The sequence below is a fragment of the Trichosurus vulpecula genome, chromosome 6, assembly GCF_011100635.1.
Source record: "Trichosurus vulpecula isolate mTriVul1 chromosome 6, mTriVul1.pri, whole genome shotgun sequence".
In the NCBI taxonomy this organism is placed as follows: domain Eukaryota; kingdom Metazoa; phylum Chordata; class Mammalia; order Diprotodontia; family Phalangeridae; genus Trichosurus; species Trichosurus vulpecula.
This window is the reverse complement of record NC_050578.1, coordinates 69,511,575-69,535,211: the sequence shown is the minus strand read 5'-3', so window position 1 is coordinate 69,535,211 and position 23,637 is coordinate 69,511,575. Positions and strand designations below refer to the sequence as shown.

General features: G+C 37.2%; 1 protein-coding gene across 2 annotated transcripts in view; it reads left to right on the top strand.

Moving 5' to 3' along the window:
- The window catches only part of AFF1 (AF4/FMR2 family member 1), a 135,798-nt gene that overhangs the window by 82,560 nt on the left and 29,601 nt on the right, over positions 1 to 23,637 (top strand). For both annotated transcript variants that reach the window (XM_036762792.1, XM_036762791.1), the window contains exons 6-11: positions 4,860 to 4,896; positions 6,274 to 6,325; positions 10,781 to 10,835; positions 10,972 to 11,006; positions 12,486 to 12,642; positions 16,493 to 17,425. In XM_036762792.1, the coding sequence (XP_036618687.1) occupies positions 4,860 to 4,896; positions 6,274 to 6,325; positions 10,781 to 10,835; positions 10,972 to 11,006; positions 12,486 to 12,642; positions 16,493 to 17,425 (1,269 nt within the window). The remainder of the gene's footprint in view (positions 1 to 4,859; positions 4,897 to 6,273; positions 6,326 to 10,780; positions 10,836 to 10,971; positions 11,007 to 12,485; positions 12,643 to 16,492; positions 17,426 to 23,637) is intronic.

Sequence of the window (23,637 nt, the reverse complement as noted above, 5' to 3'; positions counted from 1 at the left end):
CAACTGTTTTTGGCCCCATTCGGGGTTATCTTCGCAAAGATCTTGGAGTGGTTTGCCATTTCCTTCTCCAGCTCATTTTATAGATGAGGAAACTGAGGCAAACAGGGTGGTTCTGTGATTTGCCCAGGGTCACACAACTCGCATGTGTCAGAGACCAGATTTGAACTCATGAAGATGACTCTTCTGAATCTAAGCCCAGCACTATGTTCACTATGGTGCCCCCAGCTGCCTTAATCCTACTGTTCTCCAACTAGGCAAATCCTCTTCCTCTTTCAAGCTGACAGCATTATAAACTCCTTTAATACATAATCACCCCTAAAAGGTCTCTGAGGGAGTGTTACTCTCTTAATTTAGCTAGCAGTCTCCATTAAACCCGAGAACTACCCAGGAAATCTGGCTGGCTCAGTACAAACAAGCCCAGCCAGATATTCACTCCCTGGGATACTGCATCCTCCAGTTAAAGCTTACAAACCTTTCCTTTAAAGCATAGCAACTGCACGGCATCTTTCCCCTTTCTGCTTTTTCCCTCTCAATACAAAGAAGACAGCAGAGAACCATAGACATTTAACAAATTGTTAAACTACTCTATTTTTGTTCTGATAACAGATATAAAATAAAATGGGCATTCCCAAATACAGAGTGGAAAAGAAAAAGAATATTGCACATGAAATTGCCAAACTAATATTTATAGTTTGCTTTTCTTTTTAAATGTAATAAATTCAACATGTAACTTTAAAAGCTGTTGTACTTATCTGACATTCTTCTGACTTTCCTTCTGTTTTTTTCTGTGCATTTGCAAAAGATTGCTTCAGTGACTCACTTTTCTATATTTTATTTTCCTTTCTTTTTGGCTACCCTAACATGTACATAGCTTTCTTCCTTCTTGGCCCCTATTACCTACCCAATGAAAAAAAGATAAAACCCTTGTCAAAATGTGCAGATTTAAGAAAAACAAATTCCCCATAGGCCAACTTCCAAAATGTCCATCTTCTTCTCTACATTGAGCACATTGCCTTTCTTCCAGTAAGTCAAGAGGATGCTCCATGATCAGCCCTTTGCAATCATAGTTTGTCATCATGTTACTCAGAATTCTTATGTCTTTAAAAGTTTCCTTTCTACACAGTATTGTTGGTACTATATAAATTGTTCTCTTGGATCTGATCATTTCATTTGTTTCAGTACTTTCTAGAATTACTGGACTTCTCTGAAATTAGTCCTTTCATCCTTATTACAGTATAATAATGTGTCACTACGTTCATACACCATAATTGGTTCAGCTTTTCTCCTATTGATGGGTACCCCTTTAAGTTTGCAGTTCTTTGTCATAATAAAAATTAGCTACTATAAATATTTTTGTACATATCAGTCTTGTTTTTCCTTCTATTTTTTTTTAAGTGGTGGTAGTGTAGACAGGTGGTAGACACAGTTCAGTCACTTTGGGGGCATAATTCTAAATTGCTTTCCAGGCTGACTGGACTAATTCCCAAATCCACTAAGAGTGAAGTCCTGTGCTGGTTTTCCTGCAATCAAAGGGCAAGCAAAGTGGGACTTTTTGTTGTCTTTTGTTTTGGAATGCTTTTTAGCACTAAGGCAATCAAGTGCCTTCAACTGAATCTTGCCCTTTTTTTTGTAGAAGACCCACACCCTTTTGCTAGTTAAGTCACAAGAGGTGTGAAGCCCTGGAGAAGTGTGAAGCACTTGGGCCCTGAGAAAAGGGTATATATATATATACCCAGAGGATAGCCATTGATCTCAGAATAAAGAATTGAGAATCAAGAACTCTCAGAACTGCAGGAGAAGTTTTGCTTTGGGGCTTACTCACTGGAAGAGTGTAGTGTGATTTGACCAGATAAGACTCTAGGTAGCCGTTAAGGAGCACCCCCCCCCCCAACCCCAACCAGCTTGAAAAACCCAGATGTTGGTGCTTCTCCATCTGATAACTATGTATGTATAGCTTTGGTCAGACAGCTAGAAGCCTGTCTGTTGTTATTTTCTCTGTTTTTAATTTCTGTTTGTATTTGCTCTGAAGTTCAGGGTGCTGACTTTTTCCCCTGAACTAAGTAAATGATATATGTATGTTTGATTAAAGTGAGATTTTTCACCCCTTGAAGTTGCTTTCCTTAGAAAAGCAAATCAAAGAATCTCTGCTAGCAGCCCTCCTGTGTGCTGGTGTTGTTGGCCTTACACCCCTACAGCAGCTGCTAGTAATATTGTTACAAATACTTCCAACAGTTGTCATTTCCTGTTTTTGCCCTCTTTGCCAGTCTTAATAGGCATGAGGTAGAGCTTTGTAGTGAAGAGGCTTTACCTCTCTAGATGTTCCTCAAAAGCAAGAGCTGACCTTGAATCTCTCATCTGATGAGGGAGGGTCCCTCTCTTTTCAGTCAGTAAAGTACTGGTTGCTGAAACCTTTTAAAGCCTCAGGTGAGCTACTTTTCTACTAACTGCTTGGTCTTTCCCTTCCTGTCCATTCTTAGCCAGGGTAGCCATGCTTCTTTGGCTTCTTCCCTATGTTTCAGTGACTTAAATCAGTGTCTTCAGGTTCTCAGTATCTCACCTTGCACTGAAGAGGTAAAGTCTCACCAAATCTCCTCCTGTGAAATGAATGATCCTAATTTAATTATTTCATGGTTTGTAACATTTGTCTGATACCTGATATTTTTTACTTTTACCTTTATTCCTTAAAATAGTTACATGCAAATAAGTTGATGGACCACAGTGCTTTGTAGCTCCACCCACTCTTCAGTCCATTTCTTTAAACTCACATTTTATCTGTTTTTAATGAATAGAAATTCTTTTTCTGCCCCTTTATACCATTGGAACTGTTCACATACAAAACAGCAGTCACTCTATACCCTTTCCAACGTGTTTTAAGCCTTTACATTAAGAGTCCTTAAATGCTGTTTTGTCATGGACTCCTTAGGCAGTCTGGTGAAGCCTATGGACCCCTTCTCAAAATAATGTTTTAAAATGCATAAAATAGAATTACAGAGGAAACCAAATATATTGAAATACAGTTGATGAAATATTTTTAAAAAACAAGTTCATGGACCTCAAGTTAGGAATCTATATTTCATTCATACCTCAGTCCATTTTCTGTCCCCTTCATCCCCAAATTTTTCACAGCTTATATGAAAACTCTTTCTTTACACATAGATTTTAGTAGTTACTATTAATCCAGAGCTCTTTTTTACTCTTTCTAGGCACCGTGCTGTTCTATATGAAAGAGATAACATCTTACATCCATTGCTAATGGCTTTGGTTCTTTTTCTTTATCGAAAAATCATTTTGCCCCTTTCAGTACTAAAGTATTTCAAAAGGTAGTACCTTTAATTTTGAAGGAGTCCATTACTTTGATAAGGTTATGCCACTTTCTTTTCTAAATTATTTTCCTTCCTCTAGAGTTTTTATTTTCATCATTAAAAATCTCTTGTCCATTTCTTCTAGGTATTCTTACAGTACTTATGGAACACTCATTTTTTTCCTTTGAGTCTCTGCTTGTCTTTTTTGTGAGGTGACTCTTTTTCTAATTTGGATTTTTTGGTTATCTCTAATTCATTCAAATTTCTTTAGAGTGGTTGGTTTCTTCTTATGTTTATTCCTATCTCTGATTCCTGAACTGGGGCTTTGTTCATGGCCCAGACTCTGCCATCACTTGTGCTGGGGCAATGCACCTTCCTACATTTCAGCACTGTCTTTCTTTAGCGATCTGTATTCCTGGAGGGTGTGTGCTTAACGCTCTGGTAGCTTTTGATTCCCTTGGACCTTTGAGGTAGAGAAGATGGACCTATATGTCCTTGTCTGAGCATTGCTCCCAGTGGCTACTAAGATCCACTCTATGGGTATCCAGTTACTCATAGGTTTTCTGAAGGTCCTCTGCTCCTGCTGCCTCCACATAACAGTCTTTCTGGGTTAGAGCACTCTCTATCCAATCTCTGTTCAAGAGATAAGAGTATTTTGTCTTTTGGATTGGCATTGACTTTTTTGGTGGGCCCCTTTTCCTATTGTCTTTGGACTCCTGACTAAATGCAATTTTGTGGTACATGAAGTGACTTATTATTCTTGTTTTTCATAAAATTTCTTGAACATCATTTCATCTAGTGCTATTTTTATTTTGACTAGAATAGGTGTATGGGAGGGTTTATGGGAGGTATATGGAAGTCAGACTTCCTGCCTCAATTCAAGCAATCTTTTGTGTTTCACCTAAGTGTTTTATACTTGTTTTTAGAGACTGGTGTTTAAACTGTTAAAAGATAGTATCTGTGAAGAGGGAGTTTGCCTAATAAAGCTTGGGCCAACTAATAATATGTTAAAGAAATGTAGTTACAATTTCTCTATGGAAATTTGTACTTTCTGGCTTTTAATAATAGGCAAACCATTGCCTTAGAGTAAATATTAGATAATATTTTCTTTTGTACTTAGTGTATTATTAAATTTATTGAGTTTTAATTTGACTGTTTTCCTTGGGATTCCCTTTGGGTTAGCATAAGAAATTTATCATACTTAGTATTTCCTTTGACAATGAATCCTGTGGGCATCGAGGTTGCTCCCCATGATTTGTTCCTAGACGATATATCACAAGTATATTTAATTATGCTCCAAGTCACATTTTTCTTTGCAGTTTCCTATTTTGTTCCTATGTATAGCTCATCTACATTTTTAAAGTGGAGATTATTAGTGATTCAAGTTTACAAGAATGCAGAAAAATATTTCTTTTTTTTTAAAGTATAAGCTATAAAACCACCTCAAAAAATTGAAAGTTTTCCACATTAAAATCCAATAACATTATGATAGCTTTGTACTTATAAGATTCATGAATCTTCCTAAAGTTATTAATGTGAGCTTTTGTTGTTTTCCAGGAATTTCAGCACATTGAATCTGTGTTACAGAACCACAGTAAGTCAAACTTTGTAGCCCATTGTTACAAAGGGAAGTTGAGCATCATTGTTTCTGATTGATAAAATTTAACAATAAGGTTTCATGGTAGAGGCAGAAAATGATTGCCTTAGGCGAATAGAAAAAGTCTGAACATAACCACAGGTAACATCCCATCACCATCACTGTTATTTCTCTTTTTGGACATTGGTCTTTCCCTATCTTGCTCAAGCTAGAAATTGCCAGTCAGTTGCTTGGCCCCACCAGTGATTAGCACAGAAGTTCACACCTGACCTTGGTTAGTTCAGCCTTTCTTAAGTAATGTGGTCATCCACTCCTTGGGACTTGCTATATTGATGTCTTTAGGACATTATCCCCTCCTGGAGCTTAGAACTCCCACATTCACACCATCTACCAACCTCAGCCTTCCCAAGAACAGAACCATTGACATCTGCTACTATGCATGAATAGTTTTACTGATTTATATTTTATGAGGGATAGCTAAGTATAACCAAATGAAATCAATAAACATTTATTAACTGCCTACTGTGTGCCCCATGCTGTGCTTAGCAGTGGTTTCTCCAGTCCCTGTGGCTGTTCTTTGAATTTGCTTCATGAGTATGTAAAATTTCAAAACTTGGTTTAAAGGAAAAGAGAGGTAACCACAGCCTTTCCCAGATTTTTTCATAAATCAGTATTGTTTCCTAATCAAACTTCCAGAAGTCAACTTACACGCGCGCGCGCGCGCGCGCGCACACACACACACACACACACATAGAGTTCCATATATCTTGAAAGGGAAGGAAAGCAAAAGGGTAAAAATCTTCAGCTAACTCTACTCTCTTTCACTTACTATGTTCAATTCACTTGTTCCATTGTTGTCTAATTTACTGCTTTTTTGTAGCTTGGGGGATGGGAAGTAGGAAATGAAAATAAGGAAAGGGGAAGCAGAGATGGAGATGCCTCAGGATAATGAATCTAGAGGCTGGGAATATGATATTGGGCAAAGTACTCATGACAACTAAATTTCACTGTGATAGAAAATTGTGATTGTGTTATAGAATTTGCTCTGTATTTCAAAAAAATGTTACATAATTGTGATGATACTAAGGTAGTCAGAAAACCCAGGTTGGCACCCTGATTCTTGGCCAAGTAATTTCACTTTTGCCCTACCTTACAACAATAGCACATGTTTCTGTAGTTATAATAACTGGTGTTTATATGGCATTTTAGGGTTTTCATGTTGCTTTACACACGTCATTTTTAATCTAAAAATTGGCACATCACAGAGCTATGAAACAAACACATTTTTATCACCATTTTATAGATGTGGCAGATGAGGTGCAAAGAAGAGTGACCATTGGTTGGTTTATCCTTAATATACTTCTCTCTTCACAGAACAGCATGCTACATCTTCAAAAACCTGCTCTAATTCTCAGCCGGCAACATCGTAAGTGTCCCAAATGTGTTCATTGAGGAAGTGCTTCAGAGGGTATTTTGATGTTGTAGTTACTCATCTAAATACACTTAAACATAGGATTTTCTTGAGCCTTTAATTTGGGGTTAACTCTTTTTCGATTAGATTGCTATACTATTTTATATTACTACTCAAAGGATTACTTAATCTCCAAATACTTAAGATCTTATTCTGTCTTGATCATTGTAATTAGTATATGTGTACTTTCATTTTATAATTCTTCTATCTTTCAAAGTCTAAATATAGTGTTTAGATGGTATTAATAGAAAACTTCTTTGAGGAATGACTTGGTCACTTTTGTTGTTCCAGACCCAGGGTTTCATTGGTTAAGGGACTTTTTCTGTCAATACAGTCAAAGCATTTGCTTTGAAAAGAGAGAGTCTTAGCGGGTTAACCCAGGCCCAGCGGGGTGAAGTCCCTATAATCAGTTCATAACAGCAGGTTGGATTAGCAATTAGCGATGGGCCTCATATGGCTCTGGATCAGTGGTGCCAGCATTTTTATGCCTACTTATAATATGATATTTTTAAAACAACTTATTGATTTGTGATGTGCCATGTATTCCGAAGACTTCCAAGACAGAAATGGTTCTGTTTTGACTTGGTGTTACATAAGAGAAATATTTCTTATACCCTCCTTACCTACAACAACAGTGGAGTAGTAAGGATGAGATACTAATCTATTCTGACTCATTACCAAATTCCTTTTACATTATGTCCCTGCAGACAATTCTTAACAATTTTCTTTTAAAATGGCTTAAGGAATAATTTTCTAAAAATAAAAAGTATACCAACAAAAAAGTGTACCATCCATTAATGTAAAATGTGATTTACTTATTCCACTGTTAACTTATGCTAAGCAATGCCAAAGAAAACCATATTTATGCTCTATTAATTTTGGGATAGGGACAAACCTGATGATAAAGATGAAATAAATTACCTTTCAGGCTTAAAATTATTAAGTTTCATCTTAAATTTTAAGAGACAGGTTATTGGGGTAGATGAGTTAAGCTATAGTCCCTTTCATAACAGCATGTGGACCTCTTTTATTTGCTTAAGTAAATTTATATACTTTCAATATAGATTCCAATATACATTTAGGGTTAACTCTTTGCAGTTAGCTTAATTGATACAATTTTATATCATTGCTGTATATTGCTATATACAACATACAAAAGGAGTCCATATATAGACTATTTTTATAAATAGCTTTCAATGGATTTAGTAGTTTAGACCATAATTCCATTGATAGGTAGATATTGTTTTATCTATCAAGCCAGAAAAGACCCAAGTGTGCATGGGTGGGCTATACCCTTAGATAAAGAAGTCACATAAATATGTCCAGAAGCCACCAGGAAGCTGGGAGATTGGGGTAGAACGTTAATCCCTTGGACTAGTCAGTTCTTGAGGACAGTTTCTTTGCTTGTCAAGGAGGGATTCAACCTAGCATCGGGATGGGTGCATGGGGGAAGAAGAACCTTAGCACATAGTGATTCTATCAGAGTGAGGACTAGTCCAGTATAGTTGGAACATGCCATGAAGGACATGCTTGGAAGTAATGTCTAAGAAGAGTAGAAAATTAGGGAAGGTTATGAAGAACTTTAAGTGTCAAAAGGAGTACATATTAGATTCTTGATGTAATGGGGAGCCACTGTGGGATCTGTTAGGTGAGTGGGGAGTAGAGATGAGATGGTCAAACCTGTTCTTCAGGAAAATTACTTTGGTCACTATATAGAGGATATATTGGAATAGGGAAGGATTTGAGCCAAGAAAACCAATTGAGAAGGTATTATAATAATACAGGTAAGTGTTGATGAGGGCCTGAACTAGGGTGGTAGGTGCATGAGGCTGAGGAGTCAAATAACATTGAAGTTGTGAACTTGGGTGACTTGGAGGATAGTTGTGCCCTTAGTAATGATAGTGAAGTTCAAAGGAAGGATTGATTTGGGGAAGAGATAATGATTTTTGTTTTGGACACATCCGAGTCTGATGTACCTAAGGAACATTAATTCAGAATGTCCAGTAGCTAATTGGAAATGCTGGATTGGTGCTCAGAAAAAATTCTAGGGCTGGATATATATAGATCTGAGAATGATTTGCATAAAGGTGGTACTTATAGCCATATTAATGGGATCACTTTGGGAAATACTAAAACAAAAACACTTTAAAATAGTAAAAAAAAATTGTAAAAGAAAAAAAGAGTGGAGCCTTGGGCAATACATTTAGTGGGGGGTGGTTTATAGATGAAGATCTAGCAAAGTAGACTGAGGCGGAGTCCCAGTACGGTAGTAAAACCAAGAGCAATATCATAAAAATTCAGAGGAAAAGAGAGCATCAAGGGGAAGAAAAGTAGTCCTCCTTGTCAATGTCAAGTGTTTTAGACAGATCAAAGATGATGAGGTTTCAGAAAAGGCCATTATATTTGGTAATAAAGAGATTATGGTTTACTTTGGAGAAAGTGATCAGTTTCCTGATGAAGCAGGAAGTCAGATTGCAAAGGGTTTGGAAGACAATGAGAAATGTAGACCAGAGAAGGTATAACCATCTCTGAAAAGGATGGGCTAGGGATACAGTGACATCTCAGAGACCTGAGAGATGGAATGAAAAAGGGGTCTAAAATGAAAGGAAGCTTATGTATTATGGAGTACAGATACCAAATGGCATAGTGGGAAAATCTGTATTATTATTTGGTTGAAGTGGGTGGGAATGAATTTCAGCAGTTGAGATTTGGGAAGTAGGGTTTCTTCTTCAGCGGTCAGTAGTACAGTATTATTGGAATAGGGAAAGTACAAAGGAATGGTAGTATGTTAACCATTTGGAGGGACAACTGGTAGATTTGCCCATTAAGGCAGGTGATTGGAAGGTTGAGTGGCTCCCCTGAACCCAGTCCTTTGACGTCTAATGGGAGCCCCTAAATGACTAAGGAAAGCCTAACAGTGTTATATTCCAGGAACTTCTGCAAATCTGGGCTCAAGCAGGAGAAGCATGTATTCTCAGGAAGAAGATATTTGTTGATTGATTGGCACATCCTAACAGCTTATCTATAAGTTACTGTCTTGATGGGTTGCCTGGGGGATTGAGAAGTTAAGTAGCAGCTATTGTCTGTTAGCATCAAGACTTATATGGGCCTCTGTTCAATAGACCACACTTATACTGCCTGTTGGTCATAATTAATTCCAAGAAAATTTGGCAGTTGTATAGAAATAAGAATAATGAATACAGTTCTGTAGATTTCATTCATCAGCATATTTTCATGGGAAACTCTGTAGTGGAGAGAGGAGGTTATAGAAGAAACATACAAGGTGAAATTTAAAAAAATATATTATTTTTACCCATCTTCGGTCTGAAATACCTCAGATTCCCTCTGAATTGTCTTGAAAGAGTGTTGGGAAATCTGCTCATCTCTTTTCTCATAAAGATAATAGTGAAGGGAAATGAACCTTCCAAAGTGAGATTCTGTTTCTGCTACCTTTGTTGTTAATTTGCCTGCTCTTTAATTAGTAGACTTGCAGAAACTAGAGTATTTTTTTTAACGTGGAGCTGTCTGCCTATTGGGTAAGTTACTGTTTCCTTAAGTGTCAGGTTACCCTAGGATTTTGGTTTTTTTTCTTAAAATATTTTCTCACCCCCTTTCCTGCTTTAATACCTATATAGTATGGCAATACCCTGTCAAATGGGCATTAGACTGAGCTATTTGCCTGCATTTATGTAAGGAAAGTTAATTGGTTAATTCAAACTTAAAATCCGGTGCTTTTGAGGGAAAAGGTTCTGGTCTTGAATTCTGCAGGTTATCTACCCCATTCAAAATGACTGAACTGATTCCTTTGATTCTACATTTGACTTGATGATGTCCATGATGAAGGAAATAGTTTAATTGTTGATATTTGAATTTACATACAAATCTAATTTTAGATTTGGAAGGCTTGCACAGAAAAACTGGGGCATAATATATGTTTGTCATAGTTCTTGAAATTCATATAGTTCAAGAATGAATTTCATTTAAATGTTTTGCCAGGATTCTTATTAGTTTTTCTGTGTCTTACCTATTTTCCTGTTCTCTGTTGCTTAAATTTCACAGTTGCACATGGCAAAATCAAATGCTGCTGTTGGATGAGTTATTAGGGCCATTGAGCGTGTCCCCAAAGTCTTAGTGCAATTTTAAGTCTGTGAGGATCCAAGAAAAAAAGCAAAAATTAACAAAAATTGTGTGTAGAATATGAAGAGTCAGTTTCTCTATTAATATTGAAAAAGAAAGTAGGGACCTTGAGGTTTTGGGTTTCTATTATCAAATTTGAAACAGAGTTCCTAGTGCTTGTTTTTAGTCTTTACTGCTCATATATCACACAAGTTTTAGTAAGTTCAGAAATATAGTAAAGATTGCTTCTCAAACTAAAATTTGTCTCTCTTTTTCTCTCTCTCTGTTTTCTAGGATGTTAGAGGATGACCTTCAGATCAGTGACAGTGAAGACAGTGGTGATGAGCAAGTCAGTTTTACATATGACATAAAACAGAAATTCCTTTTAAGTCCATGTAACTTGCTGTGTTCTAAGTTGCATTAACCAGTTCTTCTCTATTTCTTCCCTCAATTTCCTCTTTTCCTGTCTCTTTGTAAAAACTTAGGCCTCCGAGAAGCCCCCTCCTTGTGCTCCTGCAAGGTACTGTATTTTACCTCACATCTGCAGAAATTTTGATTTTCTGCCAAAAATGGAGAAAATATTTTTTATAATTTTTGAGAGATTCAGCTAGTTCAGACATTCTGTATGTTAGAATCTGTTCTTAGAGTGGGTTTAGGTGAAGTGGATAGAGACTGAGTGCTGGTTAAGTTTAAATTGGTTCTTTTACTATGGTTGGTTCATTAGGCTTAACTTGGGAAATTCATTTGTGGGCATATTTCTTCATTTGAGACCTGCATTAAATAGTAAAAGATAAAAGAAGCCTCTAGGTTTTTTAAAATAAATATCTTTCAGTGTAGTAATCAGAAAAAGTAAATAGGTTTAGTGCTCTTCAATATTCTGTAGTGGCAAACATGTTTAATAGCCTCGAAGAAAGGGAAGTAAAGATGATCTACCAGTTCTTTTGAAGCTCAAAGTTGAGCCCATGACCTTTAAACAACCAACTGATGATAAAGTGTGGATTGGTGATGTAACACTTTGGAAAGGATAGCTCAGAGACTAAAATGAAGTTCATTGGTACTTGAAAGAAAAGTCATGTTTAATGAACCAGGTTTACTTAGCACAGACACACAGCTAACATGCCAATAATTGTAGATATTAATTCTAGATAATATTTGTAATATTTGTCCTAATAGAAGGCCTCTTAATTTTACATTAAGATTCTGTAACAGTCAGATAGCAACAGTATCCAACTGCTTGACAGTGAATTGTTGACAGTGGAGAAATCATCACTCTTTCTTTTAACTTTCTAAAAGCAAAGTTTTGAAGCTGACTGTTGAAAATTGTTTTTTATCAGAAGAAAAATGTGAGAAATTTATTTTAAAAGCCTGAAAATTATGATGCAACTTTTCTTTTGACATTCCTTTAAGAATATTTGGAAACCTTCAAGGTACTAGTTAGTTATATATTCCCTTGGGTGAGAGCACTTTATTCTGTCTACTTTGTTGCTCTCTGCTGGTGTCACACACAATGAGTAATAATGAAATGATTGGTGGATCACCTTCCATTGTGGTTGTACTTGAATGACCTCAAGAAGTTTGTGTGTGTGTGTGTGTGTGTGTGTGTGTGTGTCTGTCTGTCTGTCTGTCTGTCTGTCTGTCTGTGTCTGAACATACCTTGTCCATTGGACACAGTCCTTGGTTATCTCGTAATTTTTTTTAAAGCAGGAACTCGTATTTTCCATTTCCCATATTTAGCACTTGTGTGGTGTGGGAAATCACTTACCCAGTTTTTGCTTCAGTTTCCTTATTGTAAAATGAGAATTTTATACTGGATGGCCTCTGAGGTGCCTTCTAGTTATAGAGCTATGGTTTTGATCTCTTATTGATAACAAAGAGCCCCAATATATTTGCAATGGATGTTTGTTAAAACCAAAAAAAAAAGAGAAATGGGTGCCAGATGGGAGAGGAAAGGGAGAAACCTCATGTGCCGCTGTCTTATTTTCTCCCCCTGGCTTTGCAGCGTTCCGCAGTCCCTTGCAGACAGCGTGGTTTCAGCACATTCCAGCAATACAGAATCAGAGAGCACCAGTGACTCTGACACCTCGTCAGACTCCGAGAGTGAAAGCAGCTCCAGTGACAGTGAAGAGAATGAGCCTTCAGAACCTCCAGCAGCCGAGGTATAGTGGCCCTGGGGTGCAGAAAACCCAGTGTCCCAGGTACAACCTTCTGCCCTTCTGCAGCGGATTTCATGCTGGCACTTCTGCATCCACCTCTTCCCAGGGGAGAAGCATTTCTCTTCCTACCCAACACTGGTTTACCAGCTCTACACATATGAATGGGTTTATTTATTTGTCCAAGCTTCTGCCTTCCTTTTAGGGGAATAGAATGAACCCTACAGATGCTTGTTAGCTGTTGGGAGCATCATTTAAAAAAATTAAATGTTTGTAGAACTTTAACCCTATTTAGGAGAAAAGCTCCACTTAAAAAATTTTCTCTTTCTGTCTCTCTCTTCCTCTCCTTCCTCTCTCCCCCTCTGCCCCCTCCTCCTCCCTTCCTTCCTTTCTTTCTTTTTTTCTTTCTTTCTCTCTTTCTCTCTCTCTTTCTTTCTTTTTTTCCACAACAAAGTCTTTAATACCTTTGAAATTTCTGTCACATTTCATAAATATATTCAGTAAAGGGGAAGACATATAGGTCCTGTTTATTAGTTACTGTAAGCAAGGTAGTTGCTTGGATGGGGATTCAGTGTTAGCCTACTTGGGTAAGCAAAACTTCAGGCAGAAATTTGGGTCAAGAATGAGGTGACAGGGGTTCTTAAAAATAATTTAATGCCATACATGAAAGTATTGAGCGTAAAGTAAATCTTTTCATGGCATTTCTACCTTGATCATGCAGGCTAATAACCCTTTTTTTTGCAGGTTCTTAAGCCAGGATATTTAGCAATATTTTGAGAATGCTTCAAGAAAACTTTTGCCTTAGGCAGTTAGTTGGTATGGTGTCAAGAATGTTGAACTTGGCTCCAGAAAAACATGAGTTCTAATCCTGCCTGAGACATTCACTAGCTGTGTAACCCAGGGCAAATCACTCTCAGCCTTAGTTTTCACATTTGGTTTTTTTTTTTTTTTTTTTTTTTTAGTTTTCACATTTGTAAAGTGGAGATAATAACATCATTTATCTTGCAGTGTTGTTATCAAGATCAGCTGAGATAACATGAGGTTAAGGTCCTTTGAAACTCTTAAACTCATTGTCATCATCATTAAAATATTGTCTCCCAAGTCTGAATGCGTTAGAAACTAAGGTCAATTGCTACCAGTGATTTCTCTGGCTTAATTGCCCACTAAATAGCCTATGTTATTGATGTTTTAAGGTGGGAAGAGTAAAGACTTATGATTCCATCAGTGTAGGTAATTTCTCAGGTAGAAACTTCCTCAAAATCAGGAAGCCGTCTTTAATTTTGTACCTCCAAGAATTACCTGGGAGCACTGAGAGGTTAAGGAACTTAGCCATGGTCAGACCTCTAGTTTCAAATTGGGCCTTTGCGATTCTTGTTCAATGCACTCCCTAATATATAATATATATTATAGAATATATAATATATGTACTATATAAGCTATAGTAGTTTATAGCATTTGTAATTATTTTGAATGAGATTTCTCTTTCTTGCTCTTCCTGCTGGATTTTCTTATTTGTTTTAGTTGATTCTTTAGGATTCTTTAAGCTTACTGTCTTACCATGGACAAAAAGCAGTAGTTTTGTTCCTTTTTTAACTTATGTTTCTTCCTTCAGTTTTGTTTCCTGTCTTACTCCTATACCTAGTATTTCTAGGACCATGTTAAATAGTAGTGGTGATAATGGGCATCCTTGTTTTACTCCTGGAGTATTGTTGGAAAAGCTTCTAATTTTTCCCCATTATGTATATTTGCTTTTGGGTTTAGTTTATACTCTTATATGGTGAATAGTCCATTCATTCTTATGATTTCTAGGGTTTTGAGAGAACTCTAGAAATTTCCCTACAATTTTCTGAGAACTGAGTATTAAATTTTGTCATAAGTCTGGTTAGCATCTATTGATATAATCATTTGCTTTTTATTATTTTATTGTTAAAATGGTTTGTTATATTAATGGTATTCCTTTTGCTGAGCTAACCCTGCATTCCTGATGTGAACCCAGCCTGGCTATAATATGTATAATATTTTTAATATTCTGTTGTAGCCTACTTCAAATATTTTATTTAACATTATTACATCAATTTTCCTTAGGGATATTGGTGTGTAGTTTTCTCTGCTTTATCTCTTCCTGGTTTAATTGTCAGGCTTATATTTCTATTATAGAAAAGATTGGAAGGCAGCTTTCTTTTCTTATTATTCCAGATAGTTTAAGATAGAATCAATTTTTCTTTGAATGGTTGAGAGAATTTACTTGCAAATTAGAGTTTGTTTATTTTTTTCACTTTTAGAGTTTATTTATGGCTTATTCAATTTCTTTTTCTGACATTAGGTTATTTAAATAATTTTAATTCTTTTATTAATCTGGACATTTTGTATTTTTGTTAAGTATTTATCTGTTACCTCTATATTATCAGGTTTTTTACATATAATTGGGCAAAATAACTTTTTATAGTTATAGTTTAATTGTAGTTTGTAATAGTTTCTAATAACTTATTTCCTCTTCAATTGTTATTAGTTTTTATTTCATTTTTTCCTTTTGAAATGAACAATTTGTTTTCCCTTTCTTAAAAAAAATTGAGGTTTTTTTTTTAAATAAAAATCAGCTCCTAGTTTTAATGATCAATTTAATGGACTTGCTTATTTGTTTTATTAATCTCTTCTATAATTTTTAATACTTTCTGAACATATGGTAAGTATCTAGTTGGGGATTTTCTTCAGGGTTTTTTTTAATCGCATGCTCAATTTATGATTTGGTCTTTCTCTGTTGATGAAAGCTATTAGAGAAATAAGTTTTCACCTCAGAATTGCATTTCATAAGTTTTAGTATGTTGACTCATTATTATCATTTTCTTTGATGAAATGTTTTATTGTGTTTAGAGTTTGTTCTTTGACCTTTGATCAGAATTTTTCTTTAGTATTATATAACCACTAATTACTCTGAGATTCTTTCTTTGAGGTCCATTATCAAATATATTTTTTATTGTCTTATGATTTGCAAATAATGTTTTTATTGCTGCTTTCCTATATTCTTTATTGAGGTCTTTATGACCCAGTACCTGGTCAGTTTTTTTAAAGGAGCCCTGTACAGCTGAGAGATATTTGAAGTACTTTCTAGTTCCATTCAGTAATCAGTAGAGAGAGATCATCTCCTCAACCTAGTTGGTTTGGAAACTAGTGTATGTATATATGTGTATTCCAGACAATCAGAAGGTGAGGCCTCAGGGAGGAGAGTACCTCCAGGGATAGAGTGAGCTTCTAAGGTGAAAAGATCCCTGTGCCATGATAGAGAAAGTACTGTGAAGCCTGAAGAGGGATAAAGAGTGGCAATCTAGATGAAGTGGATTCATATTTACAAAAATATAAAGTGCCCAGATTAACTGAATGAGGAGATAGAATACTTACCATATGTTCAGAAAAGAAATGCAAGTTATATTCCCATTTACAGCTTTTATACTTGGTCTTTTTTCATTTGTCTTTTGTATGTAAAAATGTTCATCTTATTTTTTCTTTCAGTTCTGAGTTTAAAAAATTGTAATTGTTGGGGCAGCTAGGTGGTGCAGTGATTAGAGCACTGGTCATGGAGTCAGGAGAACCTGAGTTCAAATCCAGCCTTAGACACTTGACACACTTACTAGCTATGTGACCTTGGGCAAGTCACTTAACCCCAATTGCCCCGCCAGAAAACGAACAAACAAAAGGACTTGCAGATATCTTGGGTAGATTAAAAGGGAAATAAATAAATGGGGCTTCTATGATCCAGACATAGACAAATAAACTCTGGAACAAATGAAAGTTTGACTCTTTTCATGGAAATCATTGCCCAAGATGATAACTTGATACTTTACTCTTTTTTCCCCTTTAGCCTGACCCGCCCACAGCAAATAAATGGCAGCTGGACAACTGGCTTACCAAAGTCACTCAGCCACCTGTATCAGCAGAGAACCTCAATGAAACAGGGCCCCAGCACCAACCCCAGGACATCCAGGGACAAGGCAGCAGTAACACCAGTGGTCATGAGCATTCTATCTCCAATGAGCCCCACCCCTCTAATTCCAGTAAAGCCCCCAGGACTACTCCTGAAATTCCCCATCCTGGCAAGAGAAACTATCCAAAGTCTGTTACACAACAAGGCCCAGATGGACCCCCGCATTGGCAGACAGTTGGTTCAAAACAACCCAAAAAGCCTATAAAAGCTTCGGTCCAGGAAGATTTTCAGGATAACTTGAGGGTCGAAAGTGAGCCAGTCCCTCCACATGGGTCAAAAGACCAGTCTTCCAAAGATAAGCCCAAAGTCAAAACGAAAGGGAGGCCTCGATCTTCCGGAGATAGACAAGAAAAGTTAAAATCTGTGTCAGTGCCCTGTGAAAAGAAGAAGCACAAAAATTCTCACCCAGTGCCTGTGAAAACACCCTCGGACCCTGAACCCACAAAGAACAATATGGATGATCAGAAACTGGACCATTTCCCTGACAGTCCCCAGATTCAGAACCAGGCTGCCACCCATGGCAGTGGCAGCAGGAGTAGTGGATGTAAAGCATCTTTGATTGTTCAAGAAGAACTTGTTGGGAGTAAGGTCCTATTGCCTTTCAGAGACACCAAGTCACTCAGGGATACCTCTTTCCTCCAAAGTCTGGTGGTGAAGATTGACCTTGCCTTCCTTTCTCATGTCCCCAAGACACCTGGGAAGGGGTGCCAGCCAAAGAAAATGGAACACAAGCAACTCCCAACTGGGAATAAGCAGGAGTCAGAGAATAGAAACACAGAGAAACCAAACAAATTGACCACAAAGAGAAAGGTAAGGAAAAAATTTACTCAACCATAATTTGTCCAGGTAATTTTTGTTTTTCCTTTGTTTACTCTCAGCTTTATTCTTACCTTTGTCATATCACATCCAGAATATCTGAGAATTTCCCTTTGTTTATAATGTACCACTGTATAATATGTCAATTTCTCTAGCTTCTAGTGGCTTATATTGGTGAGAGACAAGTGTATTTTCCAGCTTTGGCTTGAGACTGCCAAGTATCCTATATTCTTGCCTCAGTAGCAGCTCTTCATTATTCTTGTTTGGTAGAAAAAGGTGAAATAGTCATTTACTAACCAATTAGAAGATATCATTTTAGGCAGTCACTTAGATACAGTTTATTAGATTATGGAGCTGTTCTTAAAAACATAGGTCTAGAACTGGAAGTGTCCTCACAGGCCATCTCGTTTAAGCTGCCTGTGAAATGAGTTTTATCAGAGAGATCAAGTTGTTCAAGTTAAGAAATTAAGCCCACACAAACTCTGGTGGTAGGGAGTGGGACACACACACACACACACACACACACACACACACACAGAAGCGCGTGCACGCACATGCACACGCACATGCACATGTACACATGCATACATACATAATACATATGCATATATGCACATACCCACATATAAAAACATACTCCACCTGTGTCTGCTAGAAAATATAATGAGAGATTCAGATACTTGGCTTTAGGAAGGAAAACCCATTCCTTTAACATATTAATTAAATTTTTATGACATCCTGGGCACTCTTGAGTAATAGGGATACACTTAGAAAAACAAAGCAGTCCCTGACCTCAAAGAGTTGACAGAGAGTGAGAGAAAACAACTTGCCTTAATATTCATAGAAAATAATAACATGGGGTGGGGGTACTACCAAATTTAGGGCAGTGGTGTCTAACTCAGATAGAAACCAGATTCCTTTGGGCAGCCTATTGCCTTAGAAAACCACAAATTAACATTATATTTTATTTTCATTTATTTTGCAAATATTTTGTAATTGGGTCTTGAGTTTGCCATACTTAGGGCACGGCAAAAGGACAGCTCAGTATTATTCTAAGAGGCTGAGGAAAAAGGATGGTATATTCCAGTTGTGGGGGAAAACATAACAGTGGTCATGGAGGCAGGAAGCAATATCACTTGTGAGGAAAAGCACACAGACCAGTTTTCCTGCAACACAGTTTGTTTAAAGGGGAGTTGGTTCAGTAAGATTAGAAAGGAAGTTGAGTGCATCTGTTACAGACTTTAAACACCCAACAATGGAGCTTGGCATTTATCTCAAGACATACACTTGAGGATATCCATTTGTCAGCTGTATGGAGAGAGTAGAGAATTGTGCAAAGGAGACCAAGTAGGAAGTTATTTCATTGATCCATGGACCTAGACTGGGGGTGTCCATGTCATTGTTGAGACATATTGTGGACACTGAATCAATAGGATATGCCAAGTGATTGGATATGAAGGCATTGAGACTGAGGCAGAAGACTCCATGGTTGTTAGGAGCATGAAGGGAAAGTAGAACCCTTTACAAAAATAAAGAAGTCAGGAAGAGGGAGAAGATGATGATGGTTTTGTTAAGGACACATGGAGTTGTGGGTACAAATTTCGAATTCAGGACAGCTATATAGGTAGCATCTATAGATTAGTAGGGATTTATCTGCATAGAAATCACGCTCAAATCCACAAAAACTGAAGAGATCATCTAGAGAAAATATATAGAAATAAGAAATGTATCTAGGACAGACCCTTAAGAGACATGCACGTTCAGTAGAGAGGATGTGCACAATGATGCAGTAAATGACACCATGAAAGTTCATGAGACAGGTAGAAGTGACTTTCCCTTGGCTATACAGCTAGGTGGTGCCTGAGGAATGGTTTGTGCCCATGTCCTGACTTTTTTCACTATACCACAGTATTTCCATCTTTAAAAACTAAACAAAATAAACCCATCCAGTCTAATGTGCCAAACTTGTGAAAGGATTCATTATGATAGTGTCATATTTCTCCCTCTCTTTTAATTCTTTTTCTCTGTTTATTCATCCCCATGCTACGAGTTTGAGTTAACGAGCATTTATTGAGTCCTCATTGAGAACAGGAAGAGGTAAAAACAGTCTTTTCTCTCAAGGAGCTTCCGAGTCTGAGGGGGATAAAACATACAGACAACTATGTATAAATAAGATGTACAGAATAAATTGGAGAGAATCTCTTACAGAAGGCATTAAGGGGAATCAGGAAACACTTCTTCCCAGAAGTTGAGATTTTAGTTGATACTTGAAGGAAATTAGAGATGGAGATGATTTGGATAGAGAGAATTCCAGGCATGAGAGACAGCTAGCATAGAGTGGTTGCACAAGGAATAAGGAGGCCAGGGTCACTGGACTATGAGGTATATGGAGGGGAGTAAGGTGTAAGAAGATAGGGGAGAAGGACTCTAAGTATTTGCACCCAGGCCTGATGAATGAGAACAGATTTTTGATGACAAGATGTACATAACACCACTAGGTGAGTCTATGGTGGTTGTTTGCTGTTGTAGAAAAATGAAACTTTGTAACTTCTAAACCAAGGACGGTGGTTCTGTCTATCTCATGAATGAAAAAGCATCATAACTTGACATATATTGAAGACTGTCTTAAGTGTGCAGGCTGTGACAATGACAATGACAAAAATGTCATCCTCAAGTAATTTACATTCCAGTGAGTGAGGATAACACATTTAGGGAAATTGTGATAAGGAAAGGGGTATTTTAGTTGTGATCGGAATGTGAGCAGAGCCATGGGGTACACTGACTTTCCTTTTCTCATGGCATTGGCAGCATTCAGCTGATACTTGATCAAGAAATGGAAGTATTAGGAAGGGAGAAGGTCCAGAGTGTACATGTACACCACCATGGCAGCATGACTAGGGAGAAGATACCTGGAGAGTCACCTAGATGTATAAGAGATACTTATCAGTCAGTAGAGCAGCCCTCCTCCTTTTCCCCGTTTGCAGAATTTTGAAGCGGAACAGGTTAACTCTTCTTAAAATATTTTAGTCTTAAGATCTCTTTATATTATAATTATTGAGGACACCAAAGAGCTTTAACTTATGTAAGTTATATCAATCAGCATTTACCATGTTAGAAATTAAAACTGATAATTATTTATGAAAAATAACTCCTCCCCCAAAAAAAGAATTAGTAAGCAATGTCAATGTTTTACATTTTTACAAATCCCTTTGATGTTTGTCTAAATAGAATACAGTTAGATTCTTCTATCTGCTTCTTCACTCCATCTGCTGCTTTTTATTGTTTTTTGACATTCACCAAGAAAACCCAGCCTCACATTGACGTGTAATTGGAAAAGAGGAGTATTTTAAAGCCTTTTCAGATAAGTGATTCTTCTCTGACATTAGATCAAAACATGAGGCATGTTTCTTAATGGTTATTAGATGTAGTATAGAATCTGAAACCATATTAATGAGCTTTCCATTATCTGTTACATTAACATCCGTTGATGAGTTTTGCACTTTGAATGGATCTTTTACCTGTGTGTAATTTTATAACATTATGCATTGGTCATTTGGAAGATATTTGTTTGCCGATTTATGTAGATCTTTCAAATATTGACACATTTCTTTGTTCGATATAAAAGAAATCAAATTCATTGATAGCATCAGTGATCTCATCAGAAAAGTCTTTAAGTCTTGGGAAGCTGTCAAGCTCATCATGGTGAGGATACAAGTTCACCAAAATTCTTATTTTCATGTGAAAGGCTTAATTTTTTTCACCATCAGCAAATAACCATCACTTGTTTTCCTGGAAGTGACAAATTCATCTGCCATATACAAAAGTCTGAATACCCATCGTTTGTCATTCTTTCAGGTAAAAATAGTGCCCAATGAAAAAGTTCCTCATTCAACCCATAGCTCAGCCTTGTGACTGCTTTGCTTGGGGCCAGGGGACAGGGGGAGGGAAGGAGACACAAATATGTTTGGGACTCAGCTGGGCAGGGCTCAGAGCAGGGGGATGGGCAGGACGAGGCCACGCTTTTTTGAAGCACAGGCTCCTCAGGCTGCCATGACGATTTGGAGGGATTGCCAGGCTTACAGCTGTGCTTACTGAACATTGGTCTGGACCAGGTGACTTAGCTTCACAGGGTTGATCTCCTCACTCTTGCTGTGGCAGATCTTGTGCCTGACCTTCCTGAGGGTATCCTGGTACTTTTCCTTTTGATGTGATTCTTCTAGTAGTAGGACTTGGTGTCCAGCTTCACATCCAAAGCTCACTTCTGTATATGTAGTTTTTTCAAGTTGTTGTCCACGTCCACATGCCCATCTGATCTAGTTGCTACCTTCCTTGTGGCTAGGGCCACTTCTTAGTCACCATGATGAAAATGTCAGCTTGAGATGGGACCAGGAAAGCCATTCACTTTCCTTGAAGGCACAAGAGAAGGCTTTGAACAAGGCTGAGAGAAGGGTGACCTAAGGAAGCCCCAAGGTCAAGAAGGTCAAAGTTGAAAATCAAAGTCACCAAGACCAAGAAGACCAGCCTATGCAGCAGTGATAGATAATTGAAGAAGCAGAGGGACTGATAGCTATAACTACCAGGTCAAACCCAAAGGAACGCAGGAGAACTCTTGGTCAGGGTCTTCTGCCCTGGATAAGTACTCTCTTCCCCCTACTTCATTACTTCATCCTACAGAATATTAGGAAAGAAGTGTAGGCAAGGGTTGAGATTTAATAAAATGAATAATTTTTATTGCTTCATCAAGGACACTTTAAAGTTGGCTTTTTTTTTTTTTACTGTTAAAAATGCAGTGGTGAAGAATCTGATGACTTTTGCTACATTTTGGTGCTACGATATGCTTGATTCATGTGAAAACTCCAGCAATTTTACCCACTATTTCCTTTGTACCATCAATACAAATGTCTGCACAAATAAACCATGATATTCAAAAACGTTATTCAGTATAATGAATATTTCCGCACTGCTAGTGTCTGTTGCCAAGCATTCACATAAAGGAAGATCATCTTGGATGGATAATTAATGCTTATACTCGATATACAAGCAAAAGAACAAGTGCAGCCACATCTATAGATTTGTCCCGTTGTAAGGCAAAAGTAGAATTTTACAGACAAGATATTAAGTCAGTGTTCATGTTTGTAGTTAAATCTCTAATTCACAGGTCATGTAGTCTCTGGAAAACTCCAGTGTACAGTCATGAGAGAAGAGTGGGAAAAGTCAAATAGAATTCTAGTATTATTTTGAAAATAGTTTTTAACCAGGGCAGTTAGGTGGTACAGTGAGTAGAGCCATGGCCATGGAGTCAGGAGGACCTAAGTTCAAATCCAGCTTCAGACACTTGACACAATTACTAGCTGTGTGACCTTGGGCAAGTCACTTAACCTCAATTGCCCTGCCTTCCCCCTTCCAACCCACCCCCCTCCAAAAAAACAAAGAAGATATTTTTGATCTCAGGGACATGGAAGGATCTGTGAACTACACTTTGAGAATCGCTGCTCGAGGGCAATTATGTATGTACCCCCTCCCCCTTAACCCAAGCCAATTTAAGGGAGATATTAATGAATATAATACAGATATTTCATGCCATATTTGGTTATGGAATTGTTCTTTGCCTGGCTTGATGTTTCTTCCATACTTCCTTGGAAAAGTAATGGTCTACTCCTCTTAGTGATCCTCATTGGCACCCATTCAAGGGTTTATCATTATAACAATGTACCTTCCAACTTTGACTTGAACTACTGATTTAGTTGAATTTCTAGAACCATATTTTGGGATCCAAGATCACCTTAATGCCATAATTTCTTCTCCTAGAGAGCTTGTAAAGGCATGGATTTTTAAACGTCAAGAAAATTAGATAACAATAGTAGTCTCTCTATATTAGTATTACCAAGAACTTTTTGAGGAATGACTTGGGGAGGGGGGAAGTAGTAATTATTTCAAGATACCAAATCTTGTTTTTTGCAGTCCTACACAAAACTTGCTTGATCCAACCCCAAAGATGCTGTATGTTCTGTTCACTTTTCTTACTTCTGTCAAAATCTTCTTCATTCTTGTACCTAGTTAACCTTGTTTCTTCATTTATTGTCATTTCATCATTTCTCAATGTGGACAGACAGTTCAGTGCAGCTGCTTCCTAGTAGCATTTCTTTTTGGTGTTCGTTTTCGTATGTCCTTTGCATAAAGGTTGAATTTTTTTTTCAATGAAGACT